The sequence below is a fragment of the Aplysia californica genome, unplaced genomic scaffold (assembly GCF_000002075.1).
Source record: "Aplysia californica isolate F4 #8 unplaced genomic scaffold, AplCal3.0 scaffold00671, whole genome shotgun sequence".
NCBI lineage: Eukaryota > Metazoa > Mollusca > Gastropoda > Aplysiida > Aplysiidae > Aplysia > Aplysia californica.
The window spans coordinates 385,822-398,198 of record NW_004797941.1 but is presented as its reverse complement, the minus strand read 5'-3'; the positions used below and the strand labels follow the sequence as shown (position 1 = coordinate 398,198).

The following is a 12,377-nucleotide window of genomic DNA, read 5'->3' as shown; positions in this document are numbered from 1 at the left end:
GTACGGCTAGCCTCTTCCTATTTTTTTAGCGTGGGTTCGATCCCGGTCCTGGACTTTTTTTTTTTCTTTTTTTGTTGTTGTTGTTGTTGTTGTCTTCTTCTCGACTGACCAACAAATTGTTCCCATGATTATATCTTGTTGCTTTGTATTTTTTTTTTTAACATGCGATTAAACGTAGAAATTCAAGGAGTCTTCAAGGAGATTTTTCCTTGAATGCAAATTCAAGCAGCTTTCAAGGACTCCTTGAATTCAAGGAGGCCGCGGGAACCATGTAAAAAAAAAAACAAGCTTCAAAGCAGCTCTACAAATTATAATTTATGGGACTGTTGGTCAGTCGGGGGAGGAAAAGAGAAAAAAAAATAGTCCGGGACCGGAATCGAACCGCTCCTAAAATCATTGCATGACTTCAAACGCAGACGCGCTGTCTATTCGGCCATCAGAACTTGCGAGAGCATGGTGTAGATTAAGCGTTATATATATATACCAGACCTGCCACTCATCCCGGATATCCCGATTTTTTGCCCCAAATCTCAAGCATCCCGGTTTTCCCGATTTCGATCGCTAGTATCCTGATTTTTTGTCGTTGCGTCTGTTGCGTCCGATTCTTAGAAAAAAAAAAAAAAGTTCTGCAATCTCTTTTGCTTGGAAGCACCGATTGGACTTTTCATTGGCAGGAACTTGGAACGCTATTTTCTAAAGCATCTATGCCGAATCTAGTAGTTGACTCACGCACGTTATTTCAACTAATATTGATGTAGTATCGATTTTGAATTCCGACATGGATACGCTCAAGATGTACTTTAGCTTTTATAACCCAGAATTCTCCGATGGTGTCCTGATTACTGTAACAATTATGACATGGGCCTAAGAATAATCTATTTGTTGTTCTGCCGTTGGTTTAAAAGCAAGCTTCGTCTGAGTTCTGGTTAGTCGGGCCCATCATCAAGACCCGTCAGTGGAACTTTCAAATGCTCATTCGCATCACGTGACATGACTTCGTACATGTGAGTACCGCGTGTGTCGGGGACCGTCGGCTGTCGGGGTCAGCAAAGTTCATTCACACCGGTCGCATTGGTCGGGATGTTTTTCGGGACTTAACCAGGACGACTGGGGGGAGCGGGTGGGGGTATTGTTTTGACACTTGGGCTTAAAGTGCGTGCCGTGATACAAGTAGAATCTACTAATTGCGGATGATAAAGGAATAAGAAAAAATAAATAAATGAACAACCTTGGCGCGATCTTTTTTTCGGGGGGGGGGTGCCTTGAGTGTATTTGCGATGGAAGTCAAACGTTGTTACTGTATGAAAACACGGGCTTTTTGCGTGGATGATTAGAGTTATGTGTCAGCTATTTTCAAGACGAGAGTTTCAGCTTTACTGCAACCTGCGCTCCCCCACTCTATCCCACTCCGACTCGAGTTATGCTGTCTTTTCCCTCTATTTAGTGGCCCAAACGTGAACTTATTCCTGCAAAAGTTTTCTCTTGCTTACTTTCCTCATAAAAGGGAACCAGGATCCCCCTTCCCCAGTACCCCTTATGACTGATTTGCCGTTGATCCCGATTTTTTTCACCAGATCCTGATTTTTTTACTCTAGCATCCTGATTTTTAGATTTCATAGAGTGGCAGGTCTGTATATACATAGACACTTCCATCTTTGGTGCCATGCGGCTGGCTATACTTAGATGTAGTCACGTGATCGGAGGGGAATCCTGTTCTGACGTCAAACAAGATGGGCGCCGTTCCTAAAAATAGTTTGCGTCTTTCTACGTTTAATCGCATGTTTTTTTTAATGTAGTGATGCACATTCTGGTTTTGTCCATAAGAGGAGCTCTGTACAAAGTAGGCCTTAGTATAGCCTATACTTTTCCTTTTACCAATTTAGGCCTGGTTAAAGTTCAGTAGTGGCTTTCCTTGGTCTGTGAGTCTAATTTTTTTTTTTTAAATTTTAGGCTCAGGAGAAGGGGGAAAAAACCCCCTTTCGGGACCGGGATTCGATGCCACGCTTGGAAGCACTGAACATTAGACTTAGAGAACGTAGACAGTAGACAGCTTGTATACGTTCTCTAGGCCTAACTTAAAGTTCGAGTTGCACCGTCTTGTTATTGTTATCCAAGAGAGGTGAACAAGACGTCTACTTTTGTGCAAACAATGTCAGAAACAATTGTTAGATCTAATGTAGATCTAGATTTTTCTAGATCTAGATCTTCCCAATATTGATCGGAATAAGACAATGTCATAAAAAAAGGATCTTCCCAATATTGATCGGAATAAGACAATGTCATAAAAAAAGGAGTCAAATCCTGGGTTTATAAAAAAACTGATGGCTACTACATCTAGATCTAGATCTAGTACTGGCGTTTAAAATAGCACGGGAGCTATTCAGAACGCGGCGTTGCATATAGCACGGGAGCTATTCAAAACGCGGCGTTGCAAATAGCGCTTGCCTAAAAATTGTCATTAACCCTCGTCCTGCGGGGGCTGGGTTTATCATGGTGGCCCGATAAAGCCTATTTCAGCACCTCGCCTTCGTTCTGGTCCCGCGTCAGTCTGGCCCCTGGCTCAGCGCATGCACGCCGAGCATCATCTCCTGTTCAATTTGGGTCCCGCGTCGGATCAAGTGGGCGCTCTTTGGAAATTGCCTTCCCGTTCCAATTGATAATTTGCCATGTAAACGTGAAGATTGTGTGTTTAAAAAAAAAAAATTGTTTTTGCCAGGGGGGCAAGCCCCCCCTAAAACCCCCCCAGTAACAGGGGGCAAGCCCCCCTCTATCAGCCCCCTGAAACCTCCCACTGTTATGGCTAGTGCGCATTAATACACACACGTAAACAGGGTGGGTCCACCAAAGTTCAATCCGGCCAAAATACATTTTCATTACAAAAAAGGCAGAAAAATATTACTGGCTAATGTGGTAGGGTTCACTTAACCTATGTGGCCATTTTTGTCCTTTGCAATCGCTTCTGTTTCTTATGTGTAAACAAACGGGGCGGAAAATTGCATTTTTGAAATACAAAAATTGCAAAAAATTGCAAGGTAAACCCCCTAAAAATTGCAAAAAATTGCAACCTTCCTATTCAAGGCGCATTAGTACGGGCTTAACATTTTTAGTTTAAAAAACATGACAATTTTGAGTACCGGTATCATAAAAGCAGCACAGCCTTTTAAAAAATCATGACAAACAATACAAATTCATCAAATGTTATTAACAACATTTACTAGTAACAACACACGAGTACGTTAACAATAAAGTTATCGACCAATTAATATAATATGATAACGCGTGACAAAAAATAACGGAATCCTCGGTTTTCGTAATAACTTTTAAATGAAGGCATAAAATTTGACCAAATTTAGTACATGGCGGGTACTTGGTTCATGAAAAAATCTAGAAGGTTTAGTTTATAAAAAACAAAAAAATTGACGAGAGATTTTCGAAACAACCTCTAAATACAAAATAAGCTTATTCTCCAATCAAACCAGATCCTGTTCTATTTTTCTCTTGAAACCTTCGGTACACTGGTAATCTGTATTTAGATCTATTTCAGATATTTTCTCTTTTAACTCACTTCAGACGGGTCACACAACAGTTGCGTGACCCCCGCCGCGACGCTCGCGACGGGTCTCACAAGCCCTGCGTGACCAACTTTGGAATTTTTTTTTCGCTCTACAAATCACGCACGGATCGTGAGACCCGCCTCGTACCCTTGTTTGGCCAAGCCTGAGCTACTTAGACTTCGTTTCGTATCTCTGGGGCCGGTAGTTTTTAAGTTATTGAAGGTGAAGGACAGTGACCCCAACTGGGGTTGAACAGACCGGAACTCACGCTTTGTTTTTTTCTATACAGCTCATAGTAATCTGACAGTCGCGTCGTAGAAACGGTCGAAGAAGTCGCATGAACAAGAATCACATAATTTCGCCGTTTTCTATACTTTTGTGCGTTTTACTAGTTTAAGTGTCTCAGAATATGATGAGTTTAATAGTTAGGATCCTGGATATGTACCCGAACACGGCCCGAGTCGTAGTTCTAGGGCTAGATCTAGCACTAGTACCGGTGTTGTTTTTCGCGCAACGAAATCACAACGTCGTGCCGTACATCTGTCTCATGTAATTCAGTGTATGGGTCTGAATCAATGCACAGACCAGCTTTTATATTTTCACCAAACACTCGCACATGTATACAAATCAAACCAGAACACTTTGAACTTTTATTTTTGTTGTTGCAGTGAATTTCATTCTACTTGTCACGTCTCTGGAAATTTTTCGGAAAATCAAATTCATGCCAATTTTAAAAAAATCATACAAATTAAAGTATTAGACTTAGACAACTTTAGTTTTTAGTATTAAATTAAGCTTGAATGTTACTTTACTGTGTCAAAAAATGATTACAATAGGGTAATTCTGAGAGTTGTGGTGATTTATTGAAATACCCCCAAAAACGCCAGTCTTCAACGCTTGTGACTGGTGAAAGGGCCCAGTTGCAAGTGAGTTAAAACCGGCATGGTATTGTTTTAACACTAAGTCAAATCGTAAAATACAGCGATTTTTTTTTTCATTTATAAACAATAGTAATACATGTACTAATGTAGATTTAGATCATTTCTATAGCACCCACTCCCGTGTGAACGCAGCTTTAAGGCGTTTTACATGACGGGGTGTTTACGTACACGGTACACGGTACACGGACACGGACACCTAGCCTCAGTGTCTACGTAAACGGTAACCGGGAACTGGGCACGTAGTCTCAGTGTCACGTACACGGTAACTGGGCTGTTAAGAATTCCAAGTTCAGTTTTTGTCATCCGGTGTTGCCTTCAACTCCAGCCCTCCCCCGACTGTACATTTTTTTTAGAAAATCAATAATTCTCCCATTCCAGAGCCCTATACTTCGTAGCGCACAGACTTACTTTGAATAAACTTTGGTGTCCCCAACCGGTACTCACAATGTGATGCGAAAGCACAGGTTCACTGACCGGTAACGATGGCGAGCCTGACAAGACGCGTGTATAACTTTCTTTTTTTTATTTCAACAAGTGACAGCACAGGACAAATATTGGTTAATTTTCATTCCGGTGGGTTACCGTGTACGGAGATACTGAGACTAGGTGCCCGGTTACCGTGTATATAGACACATGCATCATGTACGAACAATATTCACGCGCGCTCACACAGTACACCTCACACACGCACACACCTATACTTTCTTATCACACGCGCACGTTTACACATTAGATAAAGGCCTAGCCCAGAGAAGGCCACCTTCTCGGCCTAGCCTATGTCTCAGTTTGTGTTGTACACAAGGAGTTTAGAACTAATCTTTTATTCTCCTTGGTTGTACCTGATGCATTCCGGCCTGAATTTCCGGTTATAGCTTTTAGAGTACGCTCAGTAGGCTTGAGCTGGGCCGATACTATGATTTACGTAGGCCTATCGGCTCTGTACTCGCACCATTTCGTATTAAAAATTCTGTTAAAATTAAAGCGTTGATGTATTTTTGCCTAAAATTGCAAGAAAATGCGAAAATTGCAAAAAATTGCTGGTTTATTACGGAACTCTAAGAAAAACACGGCCGCAAGACCGCGATTGCCTGGAGGGCCAGAAAACAGCCCCGCTCAAGTGTGTGTGCATCACTCTGCTTGAGTTTGTGTGTGGCCTTCTTCTAGAACTGTCTGCGTTGGTCCATAACCAAGGCATATATGTCTCATTCAAAACATGCCAAGTTGGTAGCTCTAATGTTCCTCCAATGAAATTATAGAACAAAATTGACCCACTTCTTAGACATGAGGAGCTCGAAAGGATAGTCAGGAAACAAGACTTCCATTTTTCTATACAAAATCTTTCAAATGAGTTTGATTTTGTATGAAATGATACTACCTGCTTGTTTGATGATTTTGAATACCATTGTCTTGTGCAGGTAAAAAGAACAATTTGAGTTCAAAACATTTGGAAATTGACCTATTATATTATATTATCCCCTTTCGAACCTCATGTCATTTCATAACAACAAGAGCGTCTAAAAAGGTTATTCGAATGGGCGTAAACTACTCGTAATGTCTTATCACCTTATGAGAGGGGGTTATTCATGTGTTCGTAACACTTTATAGATAGAAAGCTATAAAAGATAGAGCGTTATTTTCATCATCGATTAACACACTCCCACGGTATTCATGGCGAAAACACAGGTTTCCAGGCCCACTCGCTGTACTCCAACAGTACACACTGAGTGACCCCGACGGCCTCGGTTGCTGATAAGATTCGCATCTCAGCACAGACGCAGGAAAAGAGTTAAAATCACGGTGGTGCCCTCTAGATGTAGAAATCTAGTCTAAAATGCGTAGAATCTAAATCTAGATCAAGGCTACTTTGTGAACAGAGTTACCCGGCAATTGTTTACTTTCTCGCATTTAATCCCGGCCACGTCTAGATCGAGCCTAGACAAAACTCTATGCATCCCTGACTCGATATTATTCAATACTTTGCGCTGGAGTTAAGAATACGTAAACCTCGGCAATTTCATCATTTGTAGGTAGAGATCTAGAAGAATCTAGATGTAGATCTAGAACTAGAACTAGTAACATACTGGCTTTAGGCTTTCCTTACTGATTTTGATGGCCATTGAGTATATTAATAAAGTTCAGAGTTGTCGCCTGTTACGGAAGTCCTCCCCAGGAATTAAATGCGAGAAAGTAGCCTAAACAATTACCAGTTACCCTAGCCTTAGTTAGATGTAGATTCTACTTGTCGCAGCCATTTTTGGCAGTTTTTGGTCCGCCACGATTTTTGTATTTAATTCTTTAAAAAACCAAAAAACGCTGGAGAATAAAAAATCGGAAAAAAAAACTGGGAATAAAAATTGAGAAAAAAACAAACTGAACCTCTTTACTTTTAGGAAAAAAGAGTGACAAACATACAAAAGAAGTAGAGGAAAAATGATGACAGTAAAGATGAGGAAAGAAAAAGCAGCAGTTCCCCCTATGTTGTGCCGGCACAGTATGAGCATGACGTTGATAAATCAGCCTAAATTGACAATTTTACTGTGCATAAGAACATGTTAATATCCCCCCTTTGGGAATGGCCTAAAGACAACTTCAGTCAGTAGCACTGCCCTGGTGGGGGGATATATATGTGTATTCATATAGGCCTGTGTATATATATATATAATGTGTGTATTACAGTCTTCATCAGTATGATGGTTTACACCTGAGAATACTCCACATATGAGCCCAGTCTGCCTAAGAATCCATTTTTATCATGTTATTTTAAGTTGTTTTTTTAAAAATTGCATAAGAGCTTGTTCTAAATTAAAAATCTGCCTACGACTCCGATTTGAGCTTAAGGCAATATATATACTTTTTTGAGCTGATTTACCATGATTTGTACTGGTTGCAGTGAGAGGAGAGGAGTTGGCATTGATTAGCAGACAATGAAATCTTCACACTCAATGCATCAATTGGTACAAGACAATCACTTGCTTTTCTCAGGTGGTCAAAGTTAAAAGGTCTGATTGTCTTTTAGGCCTGTTCACATTCATTGTTTCCCTTCAGTCATGCAGCAGTGTGACTGGTGATGTTTTACTCTTTTAATATAGTACGCAGTCTAATCATAGGGCTAGTGTTGCATCATAAAAATTCAAGCTGAAGCGTCTGGTTCGTACTTTATTCAAAACAATGCTCATTACTGACATATGACATGCATGCACACACATGTAGGCCTACAGACATGTTTGAAAAAAAAGCAACCTCTTTATCTTCCTTCGGGCTTATGTTTTTATATACATAGTATATTGCTTGTGGATTATTTTTTTAATCATAGAAAAAGCAAGGGAAGCCGACAGGTTGGAACTGAGGTGCATCCCTAGAATTTCACCTCAGAAGAACCCGGTCTGCCTAAGAATAATTTTTTTCCATCTCCCGATGATCGAGGTCTTGAGCAGAGACTTCAATATTACGTCTTTGCACATTTTGTCACACCATCAGCAGTGCATCTACTTTGATGGTTTCATTCTCTCCCCAGATGAGGACTACACACGGGCTATTGAAAAATACTCTGCGGCTATCAAGCTCAACCCTTTTGTTTCGCCGTACTATGGAAACAGAAGCTTTGCTTATCTCCGCACAGAATGTTTTGGTTATGCACTCTCTGATGCATCAAAGGCACTTTCCCTTGATAAAAACTACCTCAAGGTAAGGTAACTAAATTTCAATAAAAATGAAGAAAAATTTGTTTTTCTGAAAGCATAGCGCAAACATTTTGTGATCATTTTGCAGGATGACTGTTAGGTTTCGGGGATCCCATGAATTTGAATAAAATCCGAGAGTCTCAGGATTGCCTTGAATAAACCTGGGAAAGAAATTTGTTCATTTAAGTTTGAAAACTCAAGCTGATAAGTTCAATAAGTTCACTTTTTGCCAGGCTTGTTTGAAGAATTCGCCTGTGTTTCTAAAGCGGCACTGACGAAAATGGGATGTCATTTGGAGTCGACACAGTTTCAGTTGGAGTAATCAAGATCTCTCTTCACTTTTGTTACCACCCAAATTAAATTCTCCCAACTGATCATATTTGTTATTCTATTGTCAGAAACACTGTGCTCCAACTATGTTTTCAGATCTTGTGACTTGACATGTAAGTAGGCCTACAGGTGTGTTAGGGACCATTGGTTATTTGGGGGTGGCCCAAGGAGGTTATAAATAGAATGGAGACTGCACTATGGGCAATTCCATGGTAACTCAAGAAACTGACGCGACTTTCTCTAACTACATTTGTGTGTGTGCCTCTAAAGAAAGATACCAAAAGTCGCCACAGACCATTTTGAGCTACAGGCTGATAATGACAAAAAATCACTTTTTTGGTACCAAAATGTGTTTCCATTAAAAAAATGATAGTTCCACCATTTTTTAACAATGTCAATGTGTTAAAAGTGTTTTCATTGAGTTGACTTCTAACTATTTTATTTTGAATAATTTTGAGGTTGGGTATGTTTTAAAAAGATAATGAAAACTGCTTTTAAAAGGTGTTAAAATCTTTTCTTGAAGCATGTTTTGTCTTCCTTGCTGTTTTATCATTGACTTCTAATCATGACATTGATGTCATTTGAATGCCAAATTGGAAATGAATTTTCCATGAATAATTATATTAGAAACAATTGAAGCATCGTTTTTTTTCTCAAGTTTTTATGTGTTCTAAACTTAAAAGTTAATTTTCTCAAAATTAAATTTTTATACAGTGGAACTTAGATTTAACGAGCTCGGATTCAGGAGAACTCGGATTCAACGAGATGAGATAGATTCCCCGTTTTTTTTCTTCTTTAAAATCAATAAAAGTAACCCGGATTCAATGAGCACTTAAATCAGCTTGCATTCAACGAGGTCGCTTCCAGGGTGAACAGCCCCCGCAGACGTGGCTTCGCTCATTTTTCTCCCAGAACGAACTTTATCTATTCCCGGAAACCATCCACTTCACTTAGCCGATTGCATGCGACCAATTAGAGGCCTTTTTAAATACCAACACATGTGTTGTTGGCACGCGCACGTGTCTACTGTGGCGTGTATCGGGGTCGGATGGGCGGCCTGCACACGTGTGGCTGTGTGTGCGTGTCGGGGAGGGGAGGTGGCACTAGCGGTCCGGACGTTGAACGTGGCGTATACAAACGCGTCACAGTCTCTTTTTTCCCCTCGGCAACTGATCATTATTACAATAATAAGCTAGTCTTGACGTAGATCTACGTAATCAAAAGTTGCCATAGGCTAGGCTCTACACACCAACACAACTTTTTAGTAAACAATCGAGATGACACAGGCATGTGTATTTGAACAAATCAGTCTTTTTTTTTACACAGCTCAAAATATGCAGGTATTTCAAGCACTACTTGTGACTTCTCTTGTACATTACTTGCTCAGTGCCTGTAATTATCTACACAAAACCTCGTGTTTGCTATAACGAACACTCGGATTCAACAAGATTTTAAGTCAGGCCCAACGACCTCGTTGAATCCGAGTTCCACTGTACCCTACGTCACAAGATTTGCAATATCTCAAAAACCACTTGAGATGTCTAAAAAATAAAAAACCCACTGTATTCAGCTTTGAATGTCCTATTAGATAGAACCATTAACTCAAAATGGTTAAAATCCGACTTTTGGTACCTTTCTTTAGGCACACACACATTTTCTTACAATGATATAACTGTAATTCAATAATAATGAATTCATTTCAACTTTAAATGATTAGAACATTTGAAAGGCATATTTAACCCTTCCAGCCCCAGCCATTTTGTGCACTCCCTTACCCCTGTCCCAGCCAGTACAGCAGTATTTCACTTTAAGAAAAAGAGGCATGCATTCTAAAAAGTGATAGAGTGTCTTTGTAAAAAGGTTTAGATAATATAGTGGAGTCCACTTATAATGAATCCTGAAATAACGAGAAGTCTGTTATAAAGACACTATTCTAAAACCCCGTTTTTTCCCTTCTTTATCTTTGTAAATAAAATACTGCTATACGCAATCAGACAAACACGAGAGTCGGTTATAGCGGAATATTGCTGCTGCTGTGCAGTGCATAGGCCAATTATACTTATTATTATAATATTATGTAAAACCCGGCCAGTTGAGAAACAAGGTGATCTAGCGAAACAAAGAATGGGAGAGCTCATGTGTGCCAACAATGAAGGCCGGATCGAATGAGTGGGGAGGGTGTGGCATGCGTAGACAAGCAGTATGCATTGCGTGATAGGCCAGCCTAGTCTAGATTATCTAGGCTTACCGTGCATCTCACTTCTCCGATGTGGGGATGGAGAGGTCACAATGCTGTGATGGATGGAGCGAATGTGTGACGTGGGAAAACATTTAAAACATTTAAAGCAGAATACAAAAAACTTATAGAAAAATACCCCGGTGCGGAGCTAATCTTCACAGGTGGCTCTAAATCGGACTCAGCTGTGGGCGCCGCAGCCCTATCCTCAAACAGTACACACCAGAGGAGACTCTATCCTGAAGCCTCCATTTTCTCCGCAGAGGCCACTGCCATTGACATGGCAATGAACTCCGTAGAAAATTCTGTACACGTTTGGACCATTTTCATCACATATTTCAAATGTTGATACATTGTCTTCCTTCTTTCGGAGTACCCCCTCTCGACAAATTTACAGATAATCACAAATCGAAACTTAATTGTAATTCTCTCTTTTAACAAACCACAAGACCATTAATAACATATATACAGACGTGGATTTTATAACATTTTGAATGTTGTGTTGAGAAATTCTGATCCATTTTCACGGCAGGGCAACCTCCAATTGTAGCAGGTTTGCAAAACGTCCTCTTGCACGCACTGTGAACTTCAGTTCATGGCATAATACGTGCGCTGTTGGAGACATGTCGGATAGGTACACTGGCCAGTCCATGACATTCATGTTATGATCTTCCAAGGGTAGGAGTGTCGTATTGGATGACCGTGTTGCGCACAGTGAAAACGGTGCTGTTGTCGTGGGTTTGCTAATAGCAGTTCTAAATAAGGCGTTCTTGATATAATTTGTGGACTAACTACTTGGCGCCTGACTTTGATCAAAGAAACATTTTCACGCACTCCTTGCATGCCTTGAGCTGTGACTTTTGCAAGAAGGAAACCATTCCGCAGATGTGACTGCAAAATCTGTCTGTCTTGAGCAGGGCTGGTCACTCCAGGCTGTCTTATTATTTGTCTATCCTGGACATTGCAAGTGTGCTAAAATCTTTGGATAAGTTGAGAAACAATACACGCGCTGCATTTTAACAGTCTTGCTGTTTCTCAGGGAGATTTTCACCTTGAACTCGGCGGCGGCAAAACTTCTGGTCAGCGTCGCTAAGTTAAAGCGTCTTGTGAGGAAAGAAAAATCAAAACTAAACGCAAAAATGTCAAGACTTTTGCTTGGAAAGAGCCACTTTATCTTCAAAGAGAATTAAATGATTTTCATGAGTAATATTGTATCTCATTGACACATTTTACCAAAGCACAGGTCTCTGTGCTGTGATGAAAAGTACTCTGGAAATAACGAAAGTTGTGCATGGGTGTGTGAATTTACAACTTCTCACCTCTGTCTCTAAAAATCGTGACGATCAGAGCATATTAAAATTTAGCTTTCATATAGCCTTTTAAAAACATAACATTTTTTATGGCGTTCAGTATATATAAAATATTTTGTGTATATATTATATATTGGCCTATGTTGTTTTTTTTTTGGCGCTGCTCCTGCGGCGACAAGGTCGTGTTTACATAATGCTTAGACTTAGTGACCATAGCCACCCACTAACATCGGAATTTCAAATATCGACCCGCAGAAAACGATACATTTCCAAAAAAGCAAGAACAGACAGATATAGAAATTCATTCGTACCAACTGCAGTGAGGT

At 40.2% G+C, this 12,377-nt stretch overlaps 1 protein-coding gene across 1 annotated transcript in view; it reads left to right on the top strand.

Annotated features, from left to right (window-relative positions):
* Positions 1 to 12,377, top strand: part of LOC101850843 (serine/threonine-protein phosphatase 5) — a 66,076-nt gene that overhangs the window by 6,632 nt on the left and 47,067 nt on the right. Inside the window, exon 2 of the mRNA XM_005108241.3 lies at positions 8,010 to 8,179. Within this exon, the coding sequence (XP_005108298.1) occupies positions 8,010 to 8,179 (170 nt within the window). The remainder of the gene's footprint in view (positions 1 to 8,009; positions 8,180 to 12,377) is intronic.